A 24,491-nucleotide genomic window follows, 5' to 3' on the forward strand; every position below is an offset into this window, starting at 1 on the left:
GAGAAAATAATTATGCCAGTGATCACAAAGCGAGCTGCACATCTCTGTACTTCACCTCCACGCGTTTCAAAAATCCACTTCATTAGCTCCCGTAATTAATCCTCCATTAATTGCAGGAAAAGCCCAGTTTACCTCCCTTCGTTTCTAATTATCATCTTATAAATAGTTATGGTTCTAATTAATGTGTTCATTAGGCAGGATATTTCTCTCAAAGCCTCGCTGGGAGCCAAAGGTCCGGCTCAGCTCTCTCTGAAGCCTAACCAGCCAGAAGGTGAGGCCATCCTGCCTGCATTTGCTTTTATTTTACTACATTCAACCTCCTAATTGGCATTTAAAACCCAATTTGGAAGAACTTCAAGAAGCTTAAATAGGAGAGAGAGACAGAGAAAAAGCAGGAAGGAGAGTGAGAGAGATACATTTGGTGTTCATTTTCCTATGCCAGAGCTAAAAGCGTTTCTGTCTCCGTCTTTCTCTCGGTCTGGCCAGACGGATGAGGCTTTTCACTGTCATAAAGTGAACACAATGAGGGCTGATTGCATGTTATTAGTGTTTGGCATTTCAGTGGTTTTATTTTCAAAACAGCAAATCTGTTTCTCTACCCAAAAAAATAACACTGGAAATGACATACTTCTACTGAGTTTCAGTCATCAAAGAACTAAATCGTGTCTTTGGTATACAAACAGAAATTAACTTTAGGCTGGTGTCTATGATACCTAATTAACCCTGAAGACTTTCACTGGCAGAGGTGCAAAACAATACAAAACCTTCTCAATTATCACAGGTATGATCTTGAAACTGTATCCTCATTTTATCATTTTGCATTTACTTTTTTAAGACAAGACTATAAACTTGAAGATTTTAAACTGTAATGCTATTAATACAGTTATTTTGGGTACTTGTATCACTCATCCTCAAATATGATGTTGCTCGGCACAAATTATATTGATTTACTGTATGTTTTATGTCTCCAGTATATATATATATATATTAACATAAAATGTTAATTTGTGTTTATAACTTCTGCTCCTGGGCATCACCGCTGCTTCCCAGCAAGAAGGTCCTTGGTTCAAATCCACTGGCCGGCTCATGCCTCTGTGTGGAATCTGCATGTTGTGCTTGTGTGTGTGTTCTCTCCAGGTATTCTGGCTTCCTCCAACAGTCCAAAGACATGCATGGGGCTAGGTTAATTGGCAATGCTAACTGGGCTGTAGGTGTGAACGCAAATGGCTGGAATGGTGAAAGGTTTGACTTAGAGCTGGGCGATAGAACGATAACGATATGTATCGCGATATAACTTTTACTCGACAGAGAAATTAAGCTATCGCGATAGACCTCGCCGCTCTTGTCCTCTAAAAAAAAAAAAAAAAAAAAAAAAAAAAAAAAAGGTCAGCCAATCCAAATTCAGTAGCGCAGAGCCGAACCAATCACAGCCGCAGCGTCACGTCACGTGACTTGTTACGTACTGCACAAGTGCCAAGCCGCACGTGTGTTTGTTTGGGAAGCAGCCAGCGCATAATGGAGGAAATGAGTGTGCCGACTAGAAAAATCAACCGAGCGTGACCGAAGAGAAAACAGATGATGGTACCAATGCCGAAGAGATTGTCGAACGGAAGAGCCATAGAAGTTCCGTAGTGTGAAGGTATTTCGGCTATTTCAAGTCTGACAAAAAACAGAGTAGCGTGCACTGTAAATTGTGCCGAAAGCAAGTCTGGAAATACAATAAACTGGTGCATGCATCACACTGTGCGCCACGTTATTGTTTCGGTGAAATGAATTTCTACAATACTGTTACTGTTAATTCTACTCTCTGCAGTGTTTAAATGCTTACATATACACACAGTTACTGTCCCTCCACACATACGACTCGGTTCTGCTTCTATGCCGCAGCTTTGTTTACTTTTTCCCACCGAGGCTTCTAGACTTCTGATTGGCCAACATTTCTGCACGGTTAGGAATCTAGCGCCACCTGCTGCTTTGGCATGTTCATAGCAGTGTTTTCCTTCATTTCTGCCTTTATGTGTGGACGGGATTATTTTTTAAAACAAAAACGGAAAATCTCCGTTTTCAAAAATACCCGTGTACGTGTGGACGTAGCCTCAGTCTCTGACTGGAAGCGCTAATTCGTCATTCGGCTTTTGTCAGACTAAAGTAACTGTTAAAACTGTTTGAAAAGCTAAGCTATACAACAAGGGGAGATTGAGAATTTCCTTTTAGTTCTCAGTTTATTTGATATTGACAAAAGTTAGTTTGTTTTACAGAAGAATAGACAAAACTGACTAAGATTTATTTTTAGAATTAATATTTTGTTTCTAAGTGGAACTGACAATTTAGTCTGTTTCGTTTGTTCTATTTTGAAACTTAAACGCTTTAGCGACTGCCTTTTGTGTAGTTTGCAATATTTGCCTTTATTTATCTGAAAAAGTCTCATGTTCCTTAAGTACATCTACCCTGTTGAACTTATTATGGGAAATAAATATTTAAAAACAAGCTGCTGATTATTTCACATTTTACTTGTGAGCAACGGCACATTTAAATCTTACAAATATAGTTATTTGGCTTATATCGTGATAGATATCGTTATCGCCTGAAATGAAAAAAACATATCGTGATATGAAAAAATCTCATATCGCCCAGCTCTAGTTTGACTGCAATAAACAGGCGACCTGTTCACGTGTACCCAGCCTTCACCCTATGACAGCTGGGATAGGGTGATAGGGTGTCCAGCCCACCCACACCCTGAAACCAAATTGGATAAGCTGAACAAAATTAATGGATGGACTTTTACTCAGTTTTAGCTGCTTCAAAACAAACGTGTTGAGTGACCTTCAGAGAAAACCGATTATTAGGACATAAATGCTGTCAATTTAAAAAAACAACAACAACAAAAAAAAAAAACATACTAAAAGCTAATAACATCACAGCTAAGATAAAAAAAGATATTTTATTTTCCCAAATAAACCATTCAAATTTTGCATGTTCGTAGTGATTAGGGACAACAGTTGGTGTGTTTTATATTGAAAATCTCGATAGGTACTAGTGGTTAAACAGGCAGTTAGTCCAATTGTACTAATAGTGCCTTCCTATGTGATGATTGGAGTTTTAGGGAAATACAGAATTTCCTCATTTTACAACCATACTAATGAGAATGAGTATGAATGTTCTTTTCTAATTTTGAAGTAACTTTCTGCTTTGAACCCAGATCAATGTGCTCAAATGATTTCTGACATAATGATTAGGCGACCGAGATATTCCTCTTTGCCCTCTATGAACTGACATGAAAAAAATGTTAAAAAATGTTTAAACTACATTTTCCAACCGCCGCTACAACGTAACAAGCTTTATGTGTCATTACTACCCATTTGTTTAGCAGACGGATAATATGAGTAAAGGGACCAGTCTGTGCCGTCTGTGATGTTAAACTCGTCTTTGTTTAGGACCATCGAATTTTTGTGCGTGTGCGCGAGTGCAGACTACAGCTAGGTTTCTACCCAGGGGAGTGGGCTAGTGTGTTGTGAGCCTGCAGGATGGAGGGGTGCGATGGAGAGGGGGGTGGCTTGGCAGAAGTGAAGAAGAGGGTGAGTAGGAGGGGGGTTTCCTCTGGCAGTAGAGGGGAACACTGCTTGCGGCGAAGCGGGGATGAAAGAGGCTGTCTGTGTCAGTCACTTATTCCTCCCTTTGGTAAATAAAGGTTTCTGACAACAAAGCCGAGCAGCGCTTGACTGGCCTTTACAGCAGATAAATAAAAAAGACAACACAGAAAGAGAGTAAGACAGAGAGAGGGGGGAAAAGAGAGAAACACAACAACAAACGCGTTCAGATCTCATGACGCATGTTGATTTTTATGGAGTAGAGAAGACGTAGCTGAACTAAACCAGGTCATCTTTCAGTTTAAATCAACACTTTGCAAGTCCGGTAATAGGGGAAGAAGGAAAAAAAGGGCTAAATGTCATCCTGAGGAAAGGGGAGAAGAAAAGCTGTTGAGAGTCTATGGGATAACAGACAGACGGATGGAAAAAACAGCCAGAAGCCTGCTCTTAAATTCCAGTATAAGACCCACTACAACAATGGGAGAACACAAGTGAGATTCTGTACCTTGAAGAAGAAAAAGGATGTAAGGATTGTTAGCAGTCTTCCTCATTTTATTTTGTATCCATCAGCCACACAATTTACCCCTTATGGCCAACTTATAAAAGCAAAATGTCAGTGTGTTTTTGAGGAAATCGGATTTCACATGTCATTTCCTCGAAACACACTCGGGCTCATTTCCCTCATGAAGCTAGCGACACCCAAAACCACCTGCTACTTCTCGCTCACAGACACACTCTAAACTGTGCAAATAAAAATATATGTCGGAGAAAAACGCAGAGAAAAATTCCCACCCCGCCACCTGACAGGGGAATTGCTGATCCAGGTGCAATGAAAGCTGGGAGGCTTCACTTCAGCTTCCCCACAATAAAGTTGCTGATTTTCCTCCTCCCTCTTCTGTCTACTTGCACTCAGCTGCCCCACCATCCACTCCTCCCTTCTGCTCCTCACCTCGGCGCTCCCTGTTCCAAGCTGCCTGGATGACCTTGTACACACTCCGTGTCAGTGCAAGGCAGAAAAAGCTATCTAGCAGATGTACGACACCTCATCTTATACGGGAGAAAATTGCTGAGTGAAATAAATACCAGGCCATCGCTCAACCTTTGCACGTACACGTGCACACGCCTGGAGTGCTTCTGTGATCTCCTGTGCAGAAAACAGAGCTCATGTTATGGTCTGTAACATCCAAATAACCTAGTTCTTCCAGTCTTGCTGGAGAAGTTCCACAATGAGGTTCCAATCGTACCGCTGTCTGTGATATTTACAAACACAAAGAAAGCCATTTGGAAATCATCAATCTAATACTCCCACAATCTTAAATTAATCTGAGTGTAGCCATCGATTTGACTTCTGAATCTCGTCTACTACAGACCTGAATAGGTCAGCGTTTTGATATTTTAACCCGTTTCATTATCGATCCACATTGTTATTCCTCCAAAATGAAAAGCTTTTGCTGTTGCAACCGAGCCTGGACATGCAAAAGTAGTTCAGTTTCTTTCTGAGTACTCCTTTTAACAGGAACACTCGAGGCTTACTTTAAAAAAAATCAATACAACCCAAAGATATGAAAACAAACTCTGTACAATTACTGATTATTATTTCCATCTTCGGCAAGTTTAAAATGCACTTATTCATTTACTAATAGCTGAAATACTATCCAAAGGTGGTGGAGATTAAAATCCACCTACACCTCTAAGGTGCTCCAATCTAGTTTTACTGACCAATCGAAGCACTTTATACTACAAGGTGCATTTAACAATGCATTCAGTTATTCTATAAACTTTCAGTTCTTTTATTATTTCACAAGCATGACCAATTTAACGTGCAGGTCTTTAGAGTGTGAAAGGAAGCTGGAGTACCAGCCAAGAAACCACGTAGGCACAGGAGAACATGCGCCTCTCACATGAAAGGATCTAGATGGGGTTCAAAGCAGGAACCTTCTTGCTGTGAAGTGACCGTTGTAACCATTGCACCCCTGTGCTGCCAAAGATATGCATGTTCAGTTTATTAGTCATTCCAAACTGGCCACAGGTGTGAAAGTGAGTATGAATGATTTCAACAGACTGGCAAACTGTGCCATATAAGAGCTAGGTTAAGCTCCACCCCTCATGACTGCCCTGAACTGAATAAGCTGAAAAAAATGGATAGACTTTAGATTTGGAGTCATTTTCCTGCTTTAAGCAAGCATCGGTTTGGAACTCATCTTGACATGTGTGAGAGTCTGAGACAATCCTAACTCTGGTCAGCGTAGCATAGCACTTTAGATGGTGTGTTTATATCTCGCTACTACTAGGAAAATGACTGCTAATTAGAGGTCTCACTCACCATATAATTATGACAGCAGTGATGAAGTCACTCTGTGCTAGCAGGGCTAAACCCTGACGCTAGCACTCTGCGTTGCTAGCTCAACACACCCTGAAATATTAATGGGGAAAATGTAAGCATTACCATGTGCCCTCCAGTATATGCTCACCTACGTGTGAATAGCTAACATTACCCGAAATGCTCAGCTTCCTTTTGATGGGTCAAGTGGTGGATTTGACGCATGAGACATTCCTCCTCATCTTCCAACGGCCCTCTAAAGCTAACTGTTGTCAATGAAAGGCTGACAGAATGACTGACTGCGCCACACACATTTAACCCCTGCTGTGGCCGCCCATGAAAGCGGACCACACCGATGCTCCGTTGAGCTCACCTAAAGACGTTCCTGTGATCCGACTGTGATGATAGGCCGTGTCGCCTTTGTTGGACTGGGTATGCATCAGATCACTCTACTCTGCTGCTGCCATGCTCCACTCTGCTCTCCCCCAGTGGACTAGGCCGTGACACTCCCCCTCATATTCACGCAAATCTGCACATACATGCATTCTCTCAATCAGCCTCACACATGTTCACTTGACAGCGTGCTCACAGGAAGGCACGACACACACCCACAGAGCCTGATATGCCTGCTCACATCAAAGAGAATAAACATTAATGGCAAATAGGTAATCTGCTCCTCTTGTCTGTTTTACATTTCAGGGCTAGATTGACTGCCTCTGGGGGACCTGGCCCTTCTCTGATTGAGGGCAGGAAAAAAAAGAAGAAAAAAAAAGAGTGTAAAAGAGAGGAGAGGAGAAGGAAGCAACGATAGATGTAAACACATGATAGAGCGTTATTCTTATTTCATGTATCTCTTTATTTTTTATTTATACAAAGGGGATTGAAAAGGAGGTAATAAAATTCCTTCACTTCAACCCACGATGGCCCACTATGGTCCTAATCTTCTCCCCAGCAATATTCCAATGCAGACATTATTATTCTTATTTCTTCTGAATAATATCCCTCTCTTCTCTACACTGGGGCTCACTTTTGTCTTTCCACTTTATTCCTCCCCCTGTTTTAGGATCTTCTCTGCTCTATCCCTCGCCTGGAGAAACTCAGCCTATTCTCTCCACACTTTTTCATTCCCTTCTAACTTCTGAACCCCTCTCTCCATCTTCTCCTCCAGTCAGTGCTCTCTGTATCTTCTTACTCTTCTGCTTCACATGCTGAAGGAGGTGCCAGGTTGGTGTGGCCAGGGTGGGGGGTGGGGGGGTTGGCAGGCAGCACCTCATATCCTATCTGCGTATCAATCATGAGCTGCTGTCCATGCAATCCTCCTCTGATCCATCAGCCAGCCTCTCAGGGAGCTCAGGCAGCCTCATCCCGACGCGCACACACACACACACACACACACACACACACACACACACACAGCACTGACTAATAGCAGTCAGGGCACCTGTGCACACATCAACCTGCTTTCATTTCACAACCCCCAGCTGCTGTAAAATATGCAGTGTCCCACCAAAGTCATGCACAGCGCAGATGCAGCACTTCTGATAAATACAGACGGAAGAATAGTCACATAATTTCTCCACAACTGCTCAAATACCATTTAGCTTCGCTGTCAATTAAATTAAATATTATGCTCTAGATTCATTCTTAAATTGTGTGGTTGATAAAAGATTTAAAACAAAAAAATCAAATTACTATTTTTTGCCAATCAATCATTTCATCACTTCTGCTCTTTTCCCATTTATTACACAAGAAAACTGCCACTGGATTCTTCGAACGCTAACACAGGAGCACATGTGCCCGTGTCAACTTCTGCAGACACAAATTGTAGCTGCCATCACTTAACTGCATAAATTTAATCATCATTGCCATCATTTTGCACATCTCCACCTCTAACACCGCCTCAACCTCATAACGCCCCACCACGCACTCCCACCAACACCAGCCCGGCCCAGCCCACCTGCTCCTCGCTTACCGCTAAGCCGATTACACAACGCAACCCTCCTAATCACACTGCAGCGTTTGTAAACACCGATGTCATCGACTGTAGTTCTAAATCTCCCAAATCCCTTCCACCTTTCATCTCACACCACACCATTTTCAACTGATGTTTTAATCACCAGTGGTGCTGTGAGTGACTGCCACTGTACCGCAGAGAGCAGCGAGAGAATGTGTGAAAAATGTTTGGCTGAATTCTCCCAATAAATGGCCTCAGCGTGCAGTCAAACACCGAAATTCGCTTATTCCAAAAGCCTGTGAGCATTACATCGGAGAGTTGAAGTGTGGTGCCTTTTCATGGCGCAATCAACCACACGTGTCAGAACATCCCTGTTGCATCATCCCTTCATCCTGACACCTCTGTAATCAAGATATTAAAACACTTTTTCCTTTGTGATTAAAATGATCTATGCTCTCCCCCGCAGCCATACACAAGTAAACAAAGGGCCTTGCTTGCGCATATATTATGACAACCTTTTCTTCAAATGTGCGTCTGTGCATGTATTTATGCATTTGTTTGTGTGTGTGTGTGTGTGTGTGTGTGTGTGTGTGTGTGTGTGTGTGTGTGTGTGTGTGTGTGTGTGTGTGTGTGTGAGAGAGTGTGAGGAAGGGATTTAAAAACAGCACAGTTTACTGGTTCATTAGCACCAGATTAGCTATGCTAATGACATGGACCACCACACAGAGACTTTCTCTTTATGTTTCTGAAAGGGACACGGGACTGTGAGTGTGTGCATAGTGTGGTGCAGCCGTGTACACATTTGTCACGTGAATAACTTTTTTTTTTAAAGGAGCAACAACATTAATAATCATAATTCAACAAAGTATGTACCACTAATGACGGTTTAATGGTGCTAATGAGTGAAAGGAGAGGTGCTTCCAGAAAAGGGTTTGGCAGGCAGACTGGAGTGGTGCTGCATGTGACCTGCTGTCTCTGCGTGTCACAGTCTCATTAATACTCATGCAGTAAGACGGATAGTCGGAGCAAACGGAGACACAACTAGATGCACACGCAATACAGTAATTCAGACCTAAAACATAAGTTTCCATGTGCTTCCATCTGATGACATAAGACATAAATATGAAATGATGTGTTGTTTAGACTACAATAAACTTTCAAAAAAATTTATTTTTCTGTAATAAGAAAAATCTGCAATGGCATTCCTTGCACTGATTTGTAATACAAACACCCTTAACCTTTCCAAGCTTCCCCCCCCACCCCCAAACCAACTTTTAAAATGATGTGGGTACCGTCTCTCTCACTCCTTTTCTCCAAGCGTGACTAAAACTTAGACAATCTGACTTTAAAATCCTGTTAGGAAACTTCAAGTGACTGGAAATAATACAGCAGTTTGAGGGATTAAGCAGAATGAGCAGAATGAATAATGTCCACGATGGTGCTACCTCCTGTCCCGGCTGCGTGACCTGTGTGAACGGTGGCTCCTCCCTTTGTCTCTCTCTGCGCTTCGACTCCTCCTCCTGCGAGATGAACTGTGAGACGAACTGCTGCTGGAACGTCTTCTCCTCCTGGGACAGGAAAAAAAAAAATACACACATACATTTAATCTTATTATAGAATCTTTAAAAGCAGATCAATCATACAGGAGTATGATTATACAACTAATCATTGTTCTGGAGTTCAAAAAAAAAAAAAAACTGCACAAATTTGTCCTGAATGCTTAGGGTGGTTAATAGAGGGAGGGGGGGGGGGGGTCATTCAGCTGTATTGTTTAGTTTCTCACAGTTTACTTTCCACAAAAATCAAAGTCTTACCATTCCCGTAAAAAGTCTCTCCTCACTTCACCCTAATGCTCCACTACGTCAAGCACATTTTTCTGTGTTCATTTTCCCAGTGGACAAAAACTCAGAAAGCACCATCTAAAATTCTTCCCTCTTCTAAAAAAGTGGATATCGTGTCACTACTTTATTTTGCTGTTATGTTTAAGAGAAAACATACCCACACGATCCAGAAAACGTAGCTTGTTATCAGAATCACAAGCAGCTAGTGTGCATTAGTGAATGCTCTGGTCCAAGGCCCAGAGCTGCAGAGCCATGCAGGATGCCTTACAGTTCCTCCACAGGGGCCCTTTAGTTCTCTGCTGCTCTTTAATGTGGCTACAGCAGCGTGTGCAGCGTCTATTTTCCAAACACCGCTCACACTGAGTTCCTATTGATATCATGTAGCAGGAGTCATTTATGGGAGTGAATGTAAATGCTGAAACAGCCCCACGCCCGATACTGCAAACACTTTGTGCAATATTCATTATTTAAAACATCTTCTTTTGTTTCACCAGAACCAAAAATAACCAAATCTTTAATACACATGCCCCCCCCCCCCCACAAAAAATCCCTCTCTCAGTCCTGTGGGAGCTCTGCTAGATAGAGAAGGAGAGAAGAAAAAGGCAAGCAATACAAATAACACAGAGGCTGAACTATCAAACCAGATTTGTACCACTTAGAGAAACCCAGCAAAGATCTATTAGTATTCTAAAGGCTGGATCCCAAGAGCGGGGCCTTATGAAATAACTTCCACAGCCCTGCACAACCACTTCACACACTGCACAGAAGAAGCACACATTTTCACAAAAGCCTGTGTGCACGTAATAAAACATAATGGGTAGAACACATGCAAGAGGGAAGCAATGGCCAACACAGAAGTCTTTAACGTGAATGCAAATAACACCTCACAACTTGGACTTCATTTTGCGTTTATTCACACACACTTTTCCATCTCACTCCCGTATTGTAACTTAACCACGGCCAGGGATACAATTACTTTCCTTACATATACATGTTAATTATGTGGTTATGATGTCACCCAGCCAGAACATAAGCCCTCTTCTGTTTTACCTCATGTAAGGTCACTTTACATTACTCAGGTTGACAGTGCTACAAAACGTGTGGTCGCTTTTATGAACCTATTTAAAGCAAGTAGATCCAACACACACACAGAGACAGAAATACAGAAGGTCTTAGTCAATTGTTCAAAACACACAAGCAGTTAATAGATGAAGGACTGTGGTCCCAGGGTTTACACTGCCCACCCTACCCCACCCTGTGCAGGCAGCCAATGACTTCCCATCAGCAGTAATGGACCTTGACCAAGCCTCATAAATAATTACCATCAACTGGCCTTGTCTGAACAGCCACATACACCCAGTGACAGCTGTGGATAGACGGTTGGATGGATGGAGGTCAGGTCCAGTCAGTAGCTACTTGCAAAGAAGGTTGATTATTACTGAACCTCCTCATTCCTCAGCAACAGCTAAACACTGAAGTGTTTTACTTTACGAAGATCAGAATAAAATGATAAAACTGATGTTATGTCATAACCTTTTATATTTAAGCCTTCACATTATCAAGAGGAGGGTTGATATGAAATAAGCCCAAACAAAAATCTATCCTAGATTTCTATTGAAGAATAAGAAACTAACCTCTCTGCAAAGCTGTTTGCCTTCCAAACCTATTTTTACAGACGCAAAAGTGCTTGTTTAAATTCTTACTGACATCCTTTCCTGGACAAATTATTACCACTGCACATTGATTCAAATTTTTCTTGTTAGATTTTATTTCTTGGTCCTTTTAAAGTGTCTTAATTCTGGCATTTACTGGGAAAAGTATGACGGCCCTTCGCTGTCCACACGGAATCATTACCGAAGACATAATTTTCCAATCTAGGAACTTCATAACTCATTTACTAGAAAATAGGTTTACTCTTAAATGAGCTATGTTGTAAAAAGCCTATGCTAAACATCTGTACTTTTAAAATCAGAACATTTAATGTGAAACGTTTAGAAAGCTAGCATGCTGGCCAGACAAACATCTCTTAATCTGTTGTTCTATCTAGCTTCATTACCTAAGCTTTTGTCTGTTGAGGAAAAAGTCTGAATATGATATAATCCGATATCATGACGTTCTCCATTTTAAAACAAAAACTAGAGAACATTTTGAAGTCAAAACAAAATAATGTCCACCATTTTTTTCATGTATCAGCTGATATGCAAATACATTCCTCTACTTGGCTGTCTGAAATGCAAATTCCTGAAATTCTCATGATTACAGACACATTTTGATGGGATGACAACCAAAGATATAAACGATCAAATTCGAGAAAATATATATAATTAGTTTAGCTGCTCCTGTTTCAGGGTGCCGGTACCATGTATGTCCAGTGGCTGTCATACTTTCATGTTTTACTGAAATGCTTGAATACAAAAGAGTCACAGTTATGAAAACCTGCTCTTTTCCAACTACAATAAGTCAAAATGTGTGAGTGGGAAAAAAAATCTGCATACAATGTTTGTGTTTTGTTTTTTTAAGCTATTCAAGCTATACAGATAATATATGTATACAGAAGAATGTGGTAACTTAACTACAGAGCACAAGAAATATACAAGAAGTATACATCAGTGTTTTCAGCCTCTGCTTTATCGAGTTTTTCAAGAAAAGACTGACTGCTGGGAAGCATAATACCACTAAAATCCAAGTGGAACCCAAGCAGCATATCAACTGGTGATAGTGGCCAAAAGTGATCCCTCAGAGACACGTCAGCATCAGTGCAATTGTTGTCCCATAGACAATACATACAACTTTAATCCAGGTAAAAGATATACTAGGGTTGAATGCAGCAATTGCAGAGTTAGTCATAACGAAGCAACCAGCAGCTCCTTCATGTGAAGTCTGTCGAATACATTCCCCTTTTCAATAACTCTAAAACAGTATAGGTTTATACCTTATATTCAAATATATTGGCCAAAATACAGGGCGTGATTGCACACGTTTTATTACTAGTTTACAAGCGCATGGTCATTTGTGTGCATTTGAAATGCTGTGTATTTTAATGTACATGATGAAATCTTCTAAACTGAGAATCCTGAATGACCTCCTGGATTTTAGTTATGCAATAAATATATTTTGTAAAAACCAAAATATTTGTGTTTAAAATGTGTCACATTTTAATTAGGTTCAGCCCCTCCAATGAAATGCTCAATTTCTGAATGCATCTGGCTTTTAACCTTTCAGAAGCTTTAAATGCAAAACAGTCGTTGGTTAAACACACTCCAGCCGAACAGAGAGCCGCACTCTGCACACATGTAAGAAGGAAAATTTCACGATGAAGCCTAACCTCCTGTCTCTGGAGCGAGAGCGGCTCCGGCGGCGACTGGACCTCCGACTGCGGCTACTTCTCACTCTGCTGCCAGAGGAAGAGGACGAAGAAGAAGAAGAGGAAGAAGAGCGGCGACGCTGTTTCTTCTTTCTCTTGCTTCGGCTGTCATCATCACTGTCGGACGAGCGCCTACCCATGCTGGCGGTCAGTCAGCTGGCAAAACATACACAAGAGTGGGGTTGCTCCTTTTGACATCTCTCAAACAACCCTTCGAGACAGTTTGCTGGAATATCAGTGGGAACCGACCTATTTATTTACTCCTCACGTGTATAAAACACAACGTTTTTACTACTCTGACCACTGTACCATAAGCTCATTTAACGACTATTAAAGCACAGCCACCTACATACAGTAGTATTTAACTTATTAAATCACCACCGACTGCTAAAAGGTAAAGTACCGTTGCCGCAAGCAGCTAATAAATGTTTGTTTTTGTGCAGAGGCTAGCTACTAAGCTAACGGTGCTAACTTAACCAGCTTGGGACCGCGGTTCTTGTTCTAAATAAAGGTCCCGGATGTGCAATAGTAAACGTATCACATCTACTAATATGTCTTATATTAAAAATAAGTGTATCCCTATAAAAATTAAAAGGAGAGTCCCGCTTCTCACCTTTAAATGGCACTGCCTCTCAACAACAGCCATGCACTGTTTGGGAGACTCTGCTTGTCAAACCGGAAAGCATCGATCAAGGAATTAGAATCAAACACAGAGCAATCGATCGAAGGACCCCCTTTTTTACCATAGCTTTACGGATTTTGCCTCTATTATGTTTCATTAACTAAACAACACTTATTTAATAATTCGGCATACATAGTTTGTCGTTGTTGTTGTTGCTGCAACGTTAGATATTGTGTTAAACAGTTTTAAAGTATTTTTGTATAACACTACTACATAAACAAAGTCGCTTGAATCGCCTTAATTAAACGAGATAAAGTTAGACAATTACATTTCCATAATAGCATGACTATTATGACGATTTGGGGGATGGTAAAAGCTCTTTTAAAAAGAGCATTTCTAAATGGAGATTATTTAATGTAGTATTTTAATGAGGGACTAAGCTTCATTTGTATTTTTTTTCTCTTGATGGTGTATTTTCTGTGCAGTTTTTAAAATAGCATCCAGTCGATGAAAAATGATGACTACAAATGTATTGCAAGTGTATGTCTGCCAACAGCACGAGCTACTTATATTTCGTTTTAATCGGACAAAATACTCACTCACAATGCGCCCAAATAAACGAGTGGATGTGTGTCAGTGATTATTTGCATGAGATCATCTTCTCAGATATTAATCTTTTTCACAAACAAGGCCAGGCAGAGGATCCAAACAACATTAAGTGAATAACTGCTTCCTGACATTTAAAAACAGAAGAAAGGACAACATTATATCGACTGATACATTGCTAATGTGCACAGGAATGACAGATAAGAGAGCATTAAATGGGGCAGTTTCAGTGCAAATAGACACAGGAGGCAACTCAACGCTACAGGAGGAATCCTCCCGCTTTCCGATGCAGTAGAAATAATAGTAATTAATGCCTAAGGTTTAAGCAGAAACTTCATTAATATTTAATGAGGAGAACTGTAAAGAGGACTTGTGTGGAAATGAGGCTTTTTATAGATTATCAATAAACGTGCTTAATTTTACATCAAATTCATTTCGACTTTTTTTTTTTTTTTAAATCCCGCTATATCCAGTTTCTTCTCTGGCTACACGTCCCCTCCTCTTCTGGCTTAATTGCCATCTCTTCGCTGCACTCGCTATATACCTACCTGAACACGCAAGTGAACCATTGTTTATTTTTTTATTTTTTGCAAATAATCGTTTCAGCTGGAGGGGGAGAAAAAACGAGTTGAAAGCGTTAATTAGTGAGCCCAATGGCAACGCATCGCAAGAGGCACTATAATTAAACGTTTAGCTGCTTAAACATCCTAATGACTTAAAAACCCCACTGAGGATTAATATGAAGCGATGTGGCGTATCTAATGATGACGTTGCAAAACACAACAATTAGTGATCAGAGACACAAACGGGGTGGTCTAAAAAAATATTGATTAAGTTGTCCAAAAAAAACATCCGATAATAATACTAATAATAATAATACTTTACCATACAATATTTTTATCCAATTTTATTATTATTTTTAAACCGTGAAAATCCACTTTCAAATTAAAAGCGCAATAAAATAAATAAATAGAGCAGGCCTGAAGCGAACTATGTACAACTGTGGGTTAAAGCCAAATGTGTTCACTTGAACTTGATTTGAAGCTCCGTGTATAAGCTGGTGCTGCACCTCTCGGCATCCCAGCTGGTCCCAGCTTTCACCGCTTTCTCTCTCCGTGTCAGCGTTGCGTCTTTTTTGTTATTATTTTTTCCCCTCCGCAGATCACAGAGATATAGCGAGGAAGGGCTCCTCATCCATGTGCTTCCCTCTCTCTTGTCATTTTCTGATTTTTTTTAAGCCACACCCCTGCAGAAAGAGAGAGAGAGCGAGAGAGACGGGAGAGAGAGCGAGAGAGAGAGATCCGTGACCATCTCCCGGGTGTTTAAAAAACTAACTCAGGACAATAGCAGCGAATGAGCGCTTAATTAAATTAATTAGTCCTTCTTGTCAATCTCGGATTAATGGCCAATAGCGGTGGTGCTGTTTAATGTTTTTACTCGGCTTCTCTCTCTCTCTCTCTCTCTCTCTCTCTCTCTCTCTCTCTCTCTCTCTCGCTCCAGTATCAGTGAAGGGGTAGGAGGTGGGGGGCGTGGGGGGGGGGGGGGGGGGGGGGGGGGCTCATCCCGGCATCCTGAGGGGAGGTAATTTGCACGGATCAAGGGGGCAAGGCGCCGCAAAGTATAAATACTGTGACTTCAATAGAGGATCACCAGCAGGTTCCCAACTCCGCTACCAAAGGAGGAGGAATTGGCTGAGAAGATATATCTTCATATATTTTTTACCTTTTGTCCAGAGTTTGGCTGCATCACCTTGTATCATTTTCAAGGGGTCGACTTTAAAAAGAGCCGCACCACTGATGTCTTAAGCTGTCGTGGAGCAAAGGGAGAGTGTGTGAGTGAGTGAGTGAGTGAGTGTGGTGTGTGTGATTTTTTTAAAGAGGAGAGGAAGGAGTGATGGAAGAGCTCACCGCTTTCGTGTCTAAGTCTTTCGATCAGAAAGTGAAGGAGAAGAAGGAAGTGATAACCTACAGGGAGGTGTTGGAGACCGGGTCGACGCGAGCAGGGAGCAGGGAGTCTTTATCTGCGGAGCCGGGGAGCCGAGAGGAGCCGGCCGCCGTTAACCGGAACGTTGCGCTCTCGCCGGGCAGGGAAACTGACATGCTCGGCCCGGAAAGAATCAGGGACGCCGGGAGCCCCAAACTCATTGACGGTAGGACTTCACGGTGTTCTATACACAGTCTTTACGAGCAGGAATGTGTAGAGGACTTAGAGGAGAGAAAGACAGAGAGAGAGAGGGAGTGATCGAGCCCTGAGAAGACAAGCGAGCGTGCAGCCACATGTTTATTTGCGAAAAAGAGTTGAGCTCATGACTGTCATCCACACGGATATATTGCAGATTTTTAGCAGCCCGGTGGAGCGATTCTCGATTTAGTGACAGTCAGTTAGCGAGGTAAGAAGAGAAATTATTAACTGATGCTTTCTGGAAGTGCAGGCTATCGATTGGTTTTGGTAACTGTAGCTGTTTGCCTTATTTAAAAAAGAAAGAAAGAAAATAGCTACTCCTGAGACTGTAATGCTAATTAAAATATAGCTTATTATCTCTTTATAATGCATTTAAAAAGTTTCAATTTAAAAAATACAGAACACCAGGAAAAGGCCCACGTGTGACAAACAGTAAGGCCCGCATGTGGAAAACTACCCATATTTCTATAATATTAGTGCACTTGCGATATCGTGCTTTTTATGTATATATGTATATGTATATGTATATACAGATCATACAAATAATTATGTGGATTGTCTTCAGTAACGCTGCAGGTTAACCTCCTTGAGAGTGATCAGATTTATTTAAGAAGCATTGATTGTCAATGACCTCGGGCATCTGTACTTGCTATATTGTGAGGCCTATGGGAACGTTTGAACTCAAAGAAGGCGTAAAAACACACCTGGCGTTCAAATCGGTGGACTCGAGCGATTCAGTACAAGTCCTGTCATTTCTGCTGTCACTAACGTGTGATCCCGCACACCAATATAACACAGGCTTACACCAGAAGGGATAATTATTTATCACCGCTATCCTCAATAATTTAGCGTTTTTATGTATATATTTATGATTGCATAACCAAAACATTAGCAGGTAAACAAACCGGTGATGTAAAAAATCGTACTTCCAACACTAAAGGCTGAACCAAATAGAAATATTTACATTTGATTACGATTTTCAGAGAAAATTTTGCTTGACGTTTTAATGAAAGTGGAGCAGATGCTCGTGTGTCCCGTGCAAGCCTTCCCCACAGTGTTTTCTGAAACCTGGACAAAATGTGACAACATACTGGACAAGATATCTTAGAGCTGGGTGCTTGCGAAAAAAAAGACATCTGTTCGTCATGGGCAGCGTGGTTAAAAGCGGAACTGCGACAAGCGTGTATCAGACATCCAACAGTGGGCACAGCGTTGCATATTTATAAGCAGTTAATAATTAAAGAGCTTTATGTAGCTCTACAAAACATCCGAGGTCTGATAGCTCTGTGATATTTGAGGGCACGTCTTTCTTTCTCTCTTTCTTTGGCGGTTGTAAGCTTTTATTTAATTGCTTTATTTAAATTCCTAGCTGATTTTTGTGTGTGTTAGGTGCCCTTTAATCTCCGCTTGCATACCCAGGTGGGTGGCTTGTGTTTTTACCTGTTTATAATCTGAATTATGCGTTAGCCTAAACATGACAGTGAAGCATTTTTGCACATTAAAAAAAAAGAAAAAAAAGAAAAAAATAACACTTTTAAGCACCTTAGAAATATGCAGTCCAGTAATAAGCAGGCTGGAGGTCACAGTACAGCCACATGATGTTGACGTCTCCCTCCTTTCTCGTCCGCACAACAGGCACCACGGATGTAAAAGAGAGAAAAGAGGACTCGAAGCCCATTGAAGACGAGACACAAACTAAAATCAAACAGAGGAGAAGTCGGACTAACTTCACATTAGAGCAGCTCAATGAGCTGGAGCGGCTCTTCGACGAAACCCACTACCCGGACGCATTCATGCGGGAGGAGCTTAGCCAGCGACTGGGACTGTCGGAGGCCCGAGTACAGGTAGGGACAGTCAGTTAAACGAGACTATATAATAATAATAATAATAATAATAATAATAATAATAATAATAATAATAATAATTATAATAATAATAATAATAATAATAATAATAATAATAATAATAATTATAATAATAATAATAATAATAATAATAGAGGAAAAAATAAGATAACATCTGTGATAGAAAAAGTGACCATATTTTGAGTCTAAGCATGAAATTGAGATCTAAATCATAATTAAAAATTCATTATAATGACAATTATAATTACCACTATCGGCATTATGGAAGTGTAAGATGATGTTTGCTGTAGTAATAATAATAATAATAATAATAATAATAATAATAATAATAATAATAATAAACGGGGGAAAAACTTCCACGGGTCTTTCCTTTTACTGGAAGGATTTTACACTCTTCCCTGATTTTTGTTTTGCTTGATATCCCGCATGTAAACGGTGTGAGGGTGATAATATTTTGTTTGATTGAGGGTTGTTGTTTTCTTTTAATGCAATACGATAAGTGTGGCTCGACTGACTTGTATTAATGCTGCATTTATTGATGTAATGCTGTGTTTGTGAGACGGTTGAGTGGATCCCCAGAAGTGTTATGGAAGTTGTAATAAGTTAAATGAGATCTTAAGATCTTAAGAAAGGAAGGCAGAGTTCACCAGCAGCATGCAACTTCCTCTCCCAATTATTCTCTGTGATTAGGGTTTTTTCCCCCCCTCAACACGTTTGGATTATTTACCGTGTTCATTATCTCAATTAGGCGCTGCTCGTGTCACGAGACCACGTTTTGAATCTTTATTGTCCAAACGGGCGGAAACAAATAAAGCCTCTAAATATTTGTCTTCGGTTTCTGGGTGTATATGTTACCATGGCCCTGTTTGTCAGCGCTGCTGTAGTTTTTCACGGGGACAGGCCATCTGCGCAGAAACCCAGTAAGGGCTTCGCCGAGTCTATGGGGTCGGTGGGTGATTGGTGGGGGCTCAGACAGGTCTTGTGCAAGGCGCCTGAGGGGCGGGGGGCATATAGAACACAGTTGTTGTTTTTGTTTGTTATTTTTTTTGTTGTCATCTGTTTTTCTCAAAAACCTTACAGCATCTTATTTCACACTCGTATGGCCCGATTTCGTGGAGGACACAGTATTTGTCTCCACAACGAACATGGCGGTCTTCTGGATTGGGGTGGGGGGCATAACAAAACGGGTACCTCCATTAAAAAAAAAAAAAAAAAAATCCCCCATCTCAAACTCAACCCACCACACCCCCCGAAAAAAAAGTTAAAGCCAGCTTTTTGCAGGGCTCTATACCGGTCTCAACTGGAATCTCACCAATAAGGCGTATTGTGTCCCGAACAAGGGGCACAGCTCGGGGGATTTGCATAAATTATGTATTATTTTCTACCCAAATCAAGAACAGCTCACCCTCACTCTCTATCTGTCTCGTTCTCTCTCTCTTTTATCTCTGCTGGGGCATTATACATTTTTACCAGTTGCATGCACAGACCACACATTTATTTTGATGTGTTTTTTATTTTTTAAATTGCGCCTCAATCAATATTCTGCAGTGCATTTTCCTGCTTTTATCGTGCTAATAAATTATACCTGAAGCGTGCACAAAAGAACTTCCGATTGACATCTAACTGTGATCAATAAATGAAGCCAGCTGACAGCCAAATCAATATGATATTTCAATCAAGCTTTCGCCGTGCGTGTATATAGGCCTGCTGACGTGAAAGGGGGACTGCACGCCGACGCGTTGCATCGTGGGCTAATTCAGCCGGTGCTTTGTCTGAGAGATTCAAAGCAGATTATCATAGTAATAAATCGTTTAATCTGTGTTCCAAGGCGTTTCTCTGAAATTGACGCTTGTCGATTTCAACAGGAGGAAAAAGAGAAGTGAGCTGTCTTTGAAGCGAGTTTTTGTGTGTGTGTCTGTGTGTGAGTGCGTGTTATGGCGGTGATTAGACAAAACTGCGAGGCATTTAAGCGATTCTCTGACATGGATTTTTCTGCAGATAAGGGTAATTAATTTCAGTGGTCATTTAATGAGAGGGAGGCGGAAAGAGAAAGAGGGAGATGCTCTCGGATCGCTTTGCTCTGATGTCCAAAACCATAATAGCATTGCTGCTATTCGATATCCGAGAGACCATTCAACTCTTCAGGGACACTAATCTATAGAAAGATGAAACCAGCGCTGACAAGGTTATTTATTATAGTCCAATAGTCCTGCATATTTCCAACAAGAGCGTTTCATTTCTGATATGATTTTAAATCTCCCTTTAGTAGATTTACACTTTCCTTTTTTTTTTTTTACTCCACTGTTTCCCTTCTCTCTGCTTCCGCTCAAACTGTCTCTCTCTTGTTGTAGACTAAACGTAATAATTAAAATCTGGGGTTAAGCAGTGCCATTAATATTTCACTGCTCCTCGGGGATATTGTTTTTCTTCGGTTGTTGTCACTTTGAGAGGAATTACACATGGCCTCGCAAGCAGCTGCCAATCAGTGGGTCTCTAATTAATTTCTGTCCCCACAGGTTTGGTTCCAGAACAGAAGAGCCAAATGCAGAAAGCAGGAAAACCAATTACATAAAGGTACACTTTTATCCCACACAACACAAACGACTATATGTTTATGTCTATTCCACTTTACTTTTATTCAACTGCAAAGCAACTGCACACTCGAACGCGAGCCAGCCTTTATGTTACTATTTAGTTAGTGGCTTAATTTCCAGTTAATTACGCCATCAGAATCATGGCGTTTTCTTTTTGTTTATATATTTTTTAAGTGAGTGTCTATCTTGGACGTTATTGCAAGTTTACTCCAGACAATCAGCTTTTACTGCTCGTTATTCAGCCCTGCGGTTTTACTCTTTGTGTCGTTGAATATTCTTCTCACATGATTAGGCTATCATCTGTGTTTTCGCAGGAGTCCTGATTGGAGCAGCGAATCAGTTTGAAGCCTGTCGTGTAGCGCCATATGTCAACGTGGGGGCTTTACGGATGCCATTCCAACAGGCAAGTTACTTTGAAGCGTCTAGTCTTAAAACCAGACCAATCCCCCGACTGCTCTCTTGGCACAGCCTCTGCCCAAGTGCTATGCAGAGACTCCAGATCCAATGTAGGGGGTAACTAAACTCTTATTACCACACTGACAAAAACACTGTGCCAACACAGAGGAGTCTGTACAGCCTAATTGGAAAATTCCTTTTATTTTTTACAAATTTATTTTATTTTTTTTAAAACCAGCTATTTGTCTTTTTTCTTCTTCTTAACCATTAAACCACAGCACACAAACATATTAACGGCCCAGCAGGCCAAAACTACTACTAGTAGTACTAAAACATTTTAACATTTAAATAAGTGAAGGGAAATCCCTGATATTTGATTTAGGCTACTAATTTGAACACCTGTATATATGGTAGCTAATAGCACGATACAGAGAATCTGGATAAAGCCGTTAAGTTATTGAGTTTATATCTTCTGTCATGTCAGTGAAGTCTAGTTTTTAGTTTGAGCACCGCTGGTTAACTTTATTTCCCAAAGGCCACATAAGTTTGGCTTTAGATTGCATTTCATGCAGTCGATGTCCAGCAAAATAAAAACACAAATTTGATCTCTGACTCACAAGAGTTGCAGTGTAGCCACTAAAACCCCAGGAGCTAAACGACACGGCCAGTGATTATTGCTCACTGTTTCACTGAGCAGCCATACATTTTCTTTCTTTCTTTCTTCTTCTTTTTTTTTTTTAAAGCAGCCTAATCGAAACTAAATCTGCAGTCACACCAGTGAAAATGAGCCTACAGACAAAGTTAACGCATGTTCTCCCCCTTCTCTCCCCATCCGTGCGTCCCGTCCTGTAGGATAGTCATTGCAACGTGCCGCCCTTCTCCTTTCAGGTGCAGGCGCAGCTACAGCTGGACAGCGCCGTGGCGCACGCGCAACACCACCTGCACTCTCACCTGGCGGCGCACGCGCCCTACATGATGTTCCCCGCGCCGCCGTTCGGCCTCCCCCTGGCGACGCTCGCGGCAGAGTCAGCCTCCGCCGCCTCCGTCGTGGCCGCCGCCGCCGCCGCCAAGAACACCAGCAAAAACTCAAGCATCGCCGACCTAAGACTGAAGGCCAAAAAGCACACGGCCGCGTTGGGACTGTGACCCCTCCTCCCTCTCCCCCCTTCCACTCTACTCCACTTCCCTCACCTCCCCTTCCCCCAGAGAGACGTTACAGGACACGAGGCGCGGACGCACTACGGAACTTGCGACTGAGAGACACTGAACTTTAACGCTTATAAAGTGTGCGGGGAAAAAAATAATCCAAGGACAAAGTGAGAGAAAAAAATTATCCGTGGACGTTATTTATGTTTTTAAAACGAAGGACAACGAACATGACTATTAAATATAGGCTATTTATGAGAAAAATAAAAGGGGACTGTGACGTTATAGCCTACCCAGACGTGGTTTTTGACGCCAAAAAACAAAAACAAAACAAACAGACAAACAAACAAATAGAAAAAGATTTTAAAAATACAAAAAAAAAAAAAAAAAAAAAAAAATGGCGGATGGGGTGGATAGCAAGGCTATACCCACCGCCTTCTCTCAGCAGCCACACGGCTGAGGAGGCCGGCGGGACACCTCGAGGAGCAGGAGGAGGAGGATGCAGCTGGGTCGGTTAATACTTTGTCAAACAAGGCGAACCATTCTGCAGTTGTTTTGATCTGTTTTATTATTGTTATGTTATTATTATTATTTCAGTTTGAACCTATATAGAGGCTGGCCTCGTTATATTTCCAAACCAATTTCTCTGTGTAAGGACAGAGCGGGAATTCTTTGACAAACAACAAACAAACAAAAAAGAGAGAGACAATAATCGAAGTGTTTTTCCCTCCTCTGTTTCCTGTCCAATTTGGAAATGCCTCGGCAGTGTTGTGCATGAGTATGTCTTCAAGGATGACGTGACGTGAGCCCCATCTCCCTCCCCTCCCTTTCTCTACCCCCCACCTCCTCGACAAAGGGCAACTCTCACTTGAATGTCTGGCCCATCTGACCTTGTTTGGACCTCCTCTGGTAAAGGTGAAACGGGCGACACACCAGAAATGTGAGATTGTAAAACATGTGTAGGCTATGCTGAACTTTCTGTTAGGATAACCCGATCTGCTGCCCATATTCACAAGGCGATCTGTGCCTCCCTCCCAGCCCCCCTCCTCCAGCGCTTTAAAGGAGGGCGTATTGCCATGAATGCCATCTTTTTGGCAGTGAACAAACAGAGAAATTACAGCAACACGAAGACTGTATTCAAACCGGTACGGGCACGTGTAAAATATGTTTATAAACCAGACACATGCATTATTTTATTATTTAGTGGCTTCATGAATGCCTTGTGTGTGGGACGGGGTGGGGTTTGTTCATTTTGTATTTTACTTTATTTCCGTGTATTAAAAAAATCATGTGCTTTCTGTATGTAATTTTGATGTTTTTATAAACAGTGAAAGTGAACTCACCTGAGGCACGGGTTTCTACAAAAGTAAAAACAAGCAAACCAAAAAAAAAAGTTTAAAAAAATCACGAGATTGTTTAACTTTTTCCCCCCATCACATGTGAAACTTGGATCCACCTAAACAAAAGTGTTTTTCGGTCATATAATAAATTAACAAACGTTTCTTAAACGAGTCGACAATTTTTTTTTACAAAACAATTGGCTATTATTATTATTATTATTATTATTATTATTATTATTATTATTATTATTATTATTATTATTATTATTACCAGTAAAACATGAAAAACAACAGCTCTTTATTAATTCATTCCTGTGGCTGTGGTCTTTTGATACGTCACGGTTGTGACAGGCCCGTTTAGCTGGAACATCGGTGTCTGCTGCTGCGTGCATGCCAATCCGATGCATTATTCATAGTTTGGTTATGGAGGGTTTGTGGAAAAGGACTGGTAATTTCCAGTACAAGCTAAAACGGGCAGATAAAGATTTAAAGAAAAGAAGAAGACGACTCAGTGACTCGAGTTTTGCCGCATTTAGGCACTTCAAATGGACACTGTTATATTCCTTTTTTAGGCTACTCATTTAGATTTGAAACGACTCTGTTATTCTTGCAGGAAATTAAGTCCCCCCCGGACCCATGAGCCAACCCCAAATGGCCTGATGATTACATAAAACA

At 41.2% G+C, this 24,491-nt stretch overlaps 2 protein-coding genes across 3 annotated transcripts in view; one reads left to right on the forward strand and one right to left on the reverse strand.

Annotated features, from left to right (window-relative positions):
- Window positions 1-13,801, reverse strand: part of rsrc1 (arginine/serine-rich coiled-coil 1) — a 122,815-nt gene extending 109,014 nt beyond the window's left edge. Inside the window, exons 1-3 of the mRNA XM_085379488.1 lie at window positions 13,680-13,801; window positions 13,028-13,222; window positions 9,307-9,429 (exon numbers count right to left, since the gene is read on the reverse strand). Coding sequence (XP_085235614.1) covers window positions 9,307-9,429; window positions 13,028-13,206 — 302 coding nt within the window. The 5' untranslated portion in view covers window positions 13,207-13,222; window positions 13,680-13,801. The remainder of the gene's footprint in view (window positions 1-9,306; window positions 9,430-13,027; window positions 13,223-13,679) is intronic.
- A 2,100-nt stretch (window positions 13,802-15,901) lies between these two features.
- On the forward strand, window positions 15,902-23,945 carry shox2 (shox homeobox 2). Of its 2 annotated transcripts, none has more exons than XM_085380877.1 (5): window positions 15,902-16,443; window positions 18,111-18,319; window positions 20,857-20,914; window positions 21,249-21,337; window positions 22,183-23,945. In XM_085380877.1, the coding sequence occupies exons 1-5, from the start codon at window positions 16,188-16,190 to the stop codon at window positions 22,474-22,476; spliced, it is 906 nt and encodes a 301-aa protein (XP_085237003.1). In that variant the 5' UTR covers window positions 15,902-16,187; the 3' UTR covers window positions 22,477-23,945. The 2 variants fall into 2 exon arrangements, with proteins under 2 accessions (XP_085237003.1, XP_085237004.1); XM_085380878.1 differs by having other exon boundaries at window positions 22,219-23,945.
- The last annotated feature ends 546 nt before the right edge of the window (window positions 23,946-24,491 follow it).

This window comes from Rhamphochromis longiceps, linkage group LG14, assembly GCF_057381845.1.
Source record: "Rhamphochromis longiceps isolate RC_006_pf linkage group LG14, R_longiceps_female_GT1.1, whole genome shotgun sequence".
Taxonomy (NCBI): domain Eukaryota; kingdom Metazoa; phylum Chordata; class Actinopteri; order Cichliformes; family Cichlidae; genus Rhamphochromis; species Rhamphochromis longiceps.

Bases quoted from the DNA above. Each gene is read 5' to 3' on its own strand.
- shox2 (XM_085380877.1), top strand. From the start codon at position 16,188: ATGGAAGAGCTCACCGCTTTCGTGTCTAAGTCTTTCGATCAGAAAGTG. The intron at 16,444-18,110 runs GTAGGACTTCAC...TCCGCACAACAG, and splicing joins GAGCCCCAAACTCATTGACG to GCACCACGGATGTAAAAGAG. The intron at 21,338-22,182 runs GCAAGTTACTTT...CCCGTCCTGTAG, and splicing joins TACGGATGCCATTCCAACAG to GATAGTCATTGCAACGTGCC.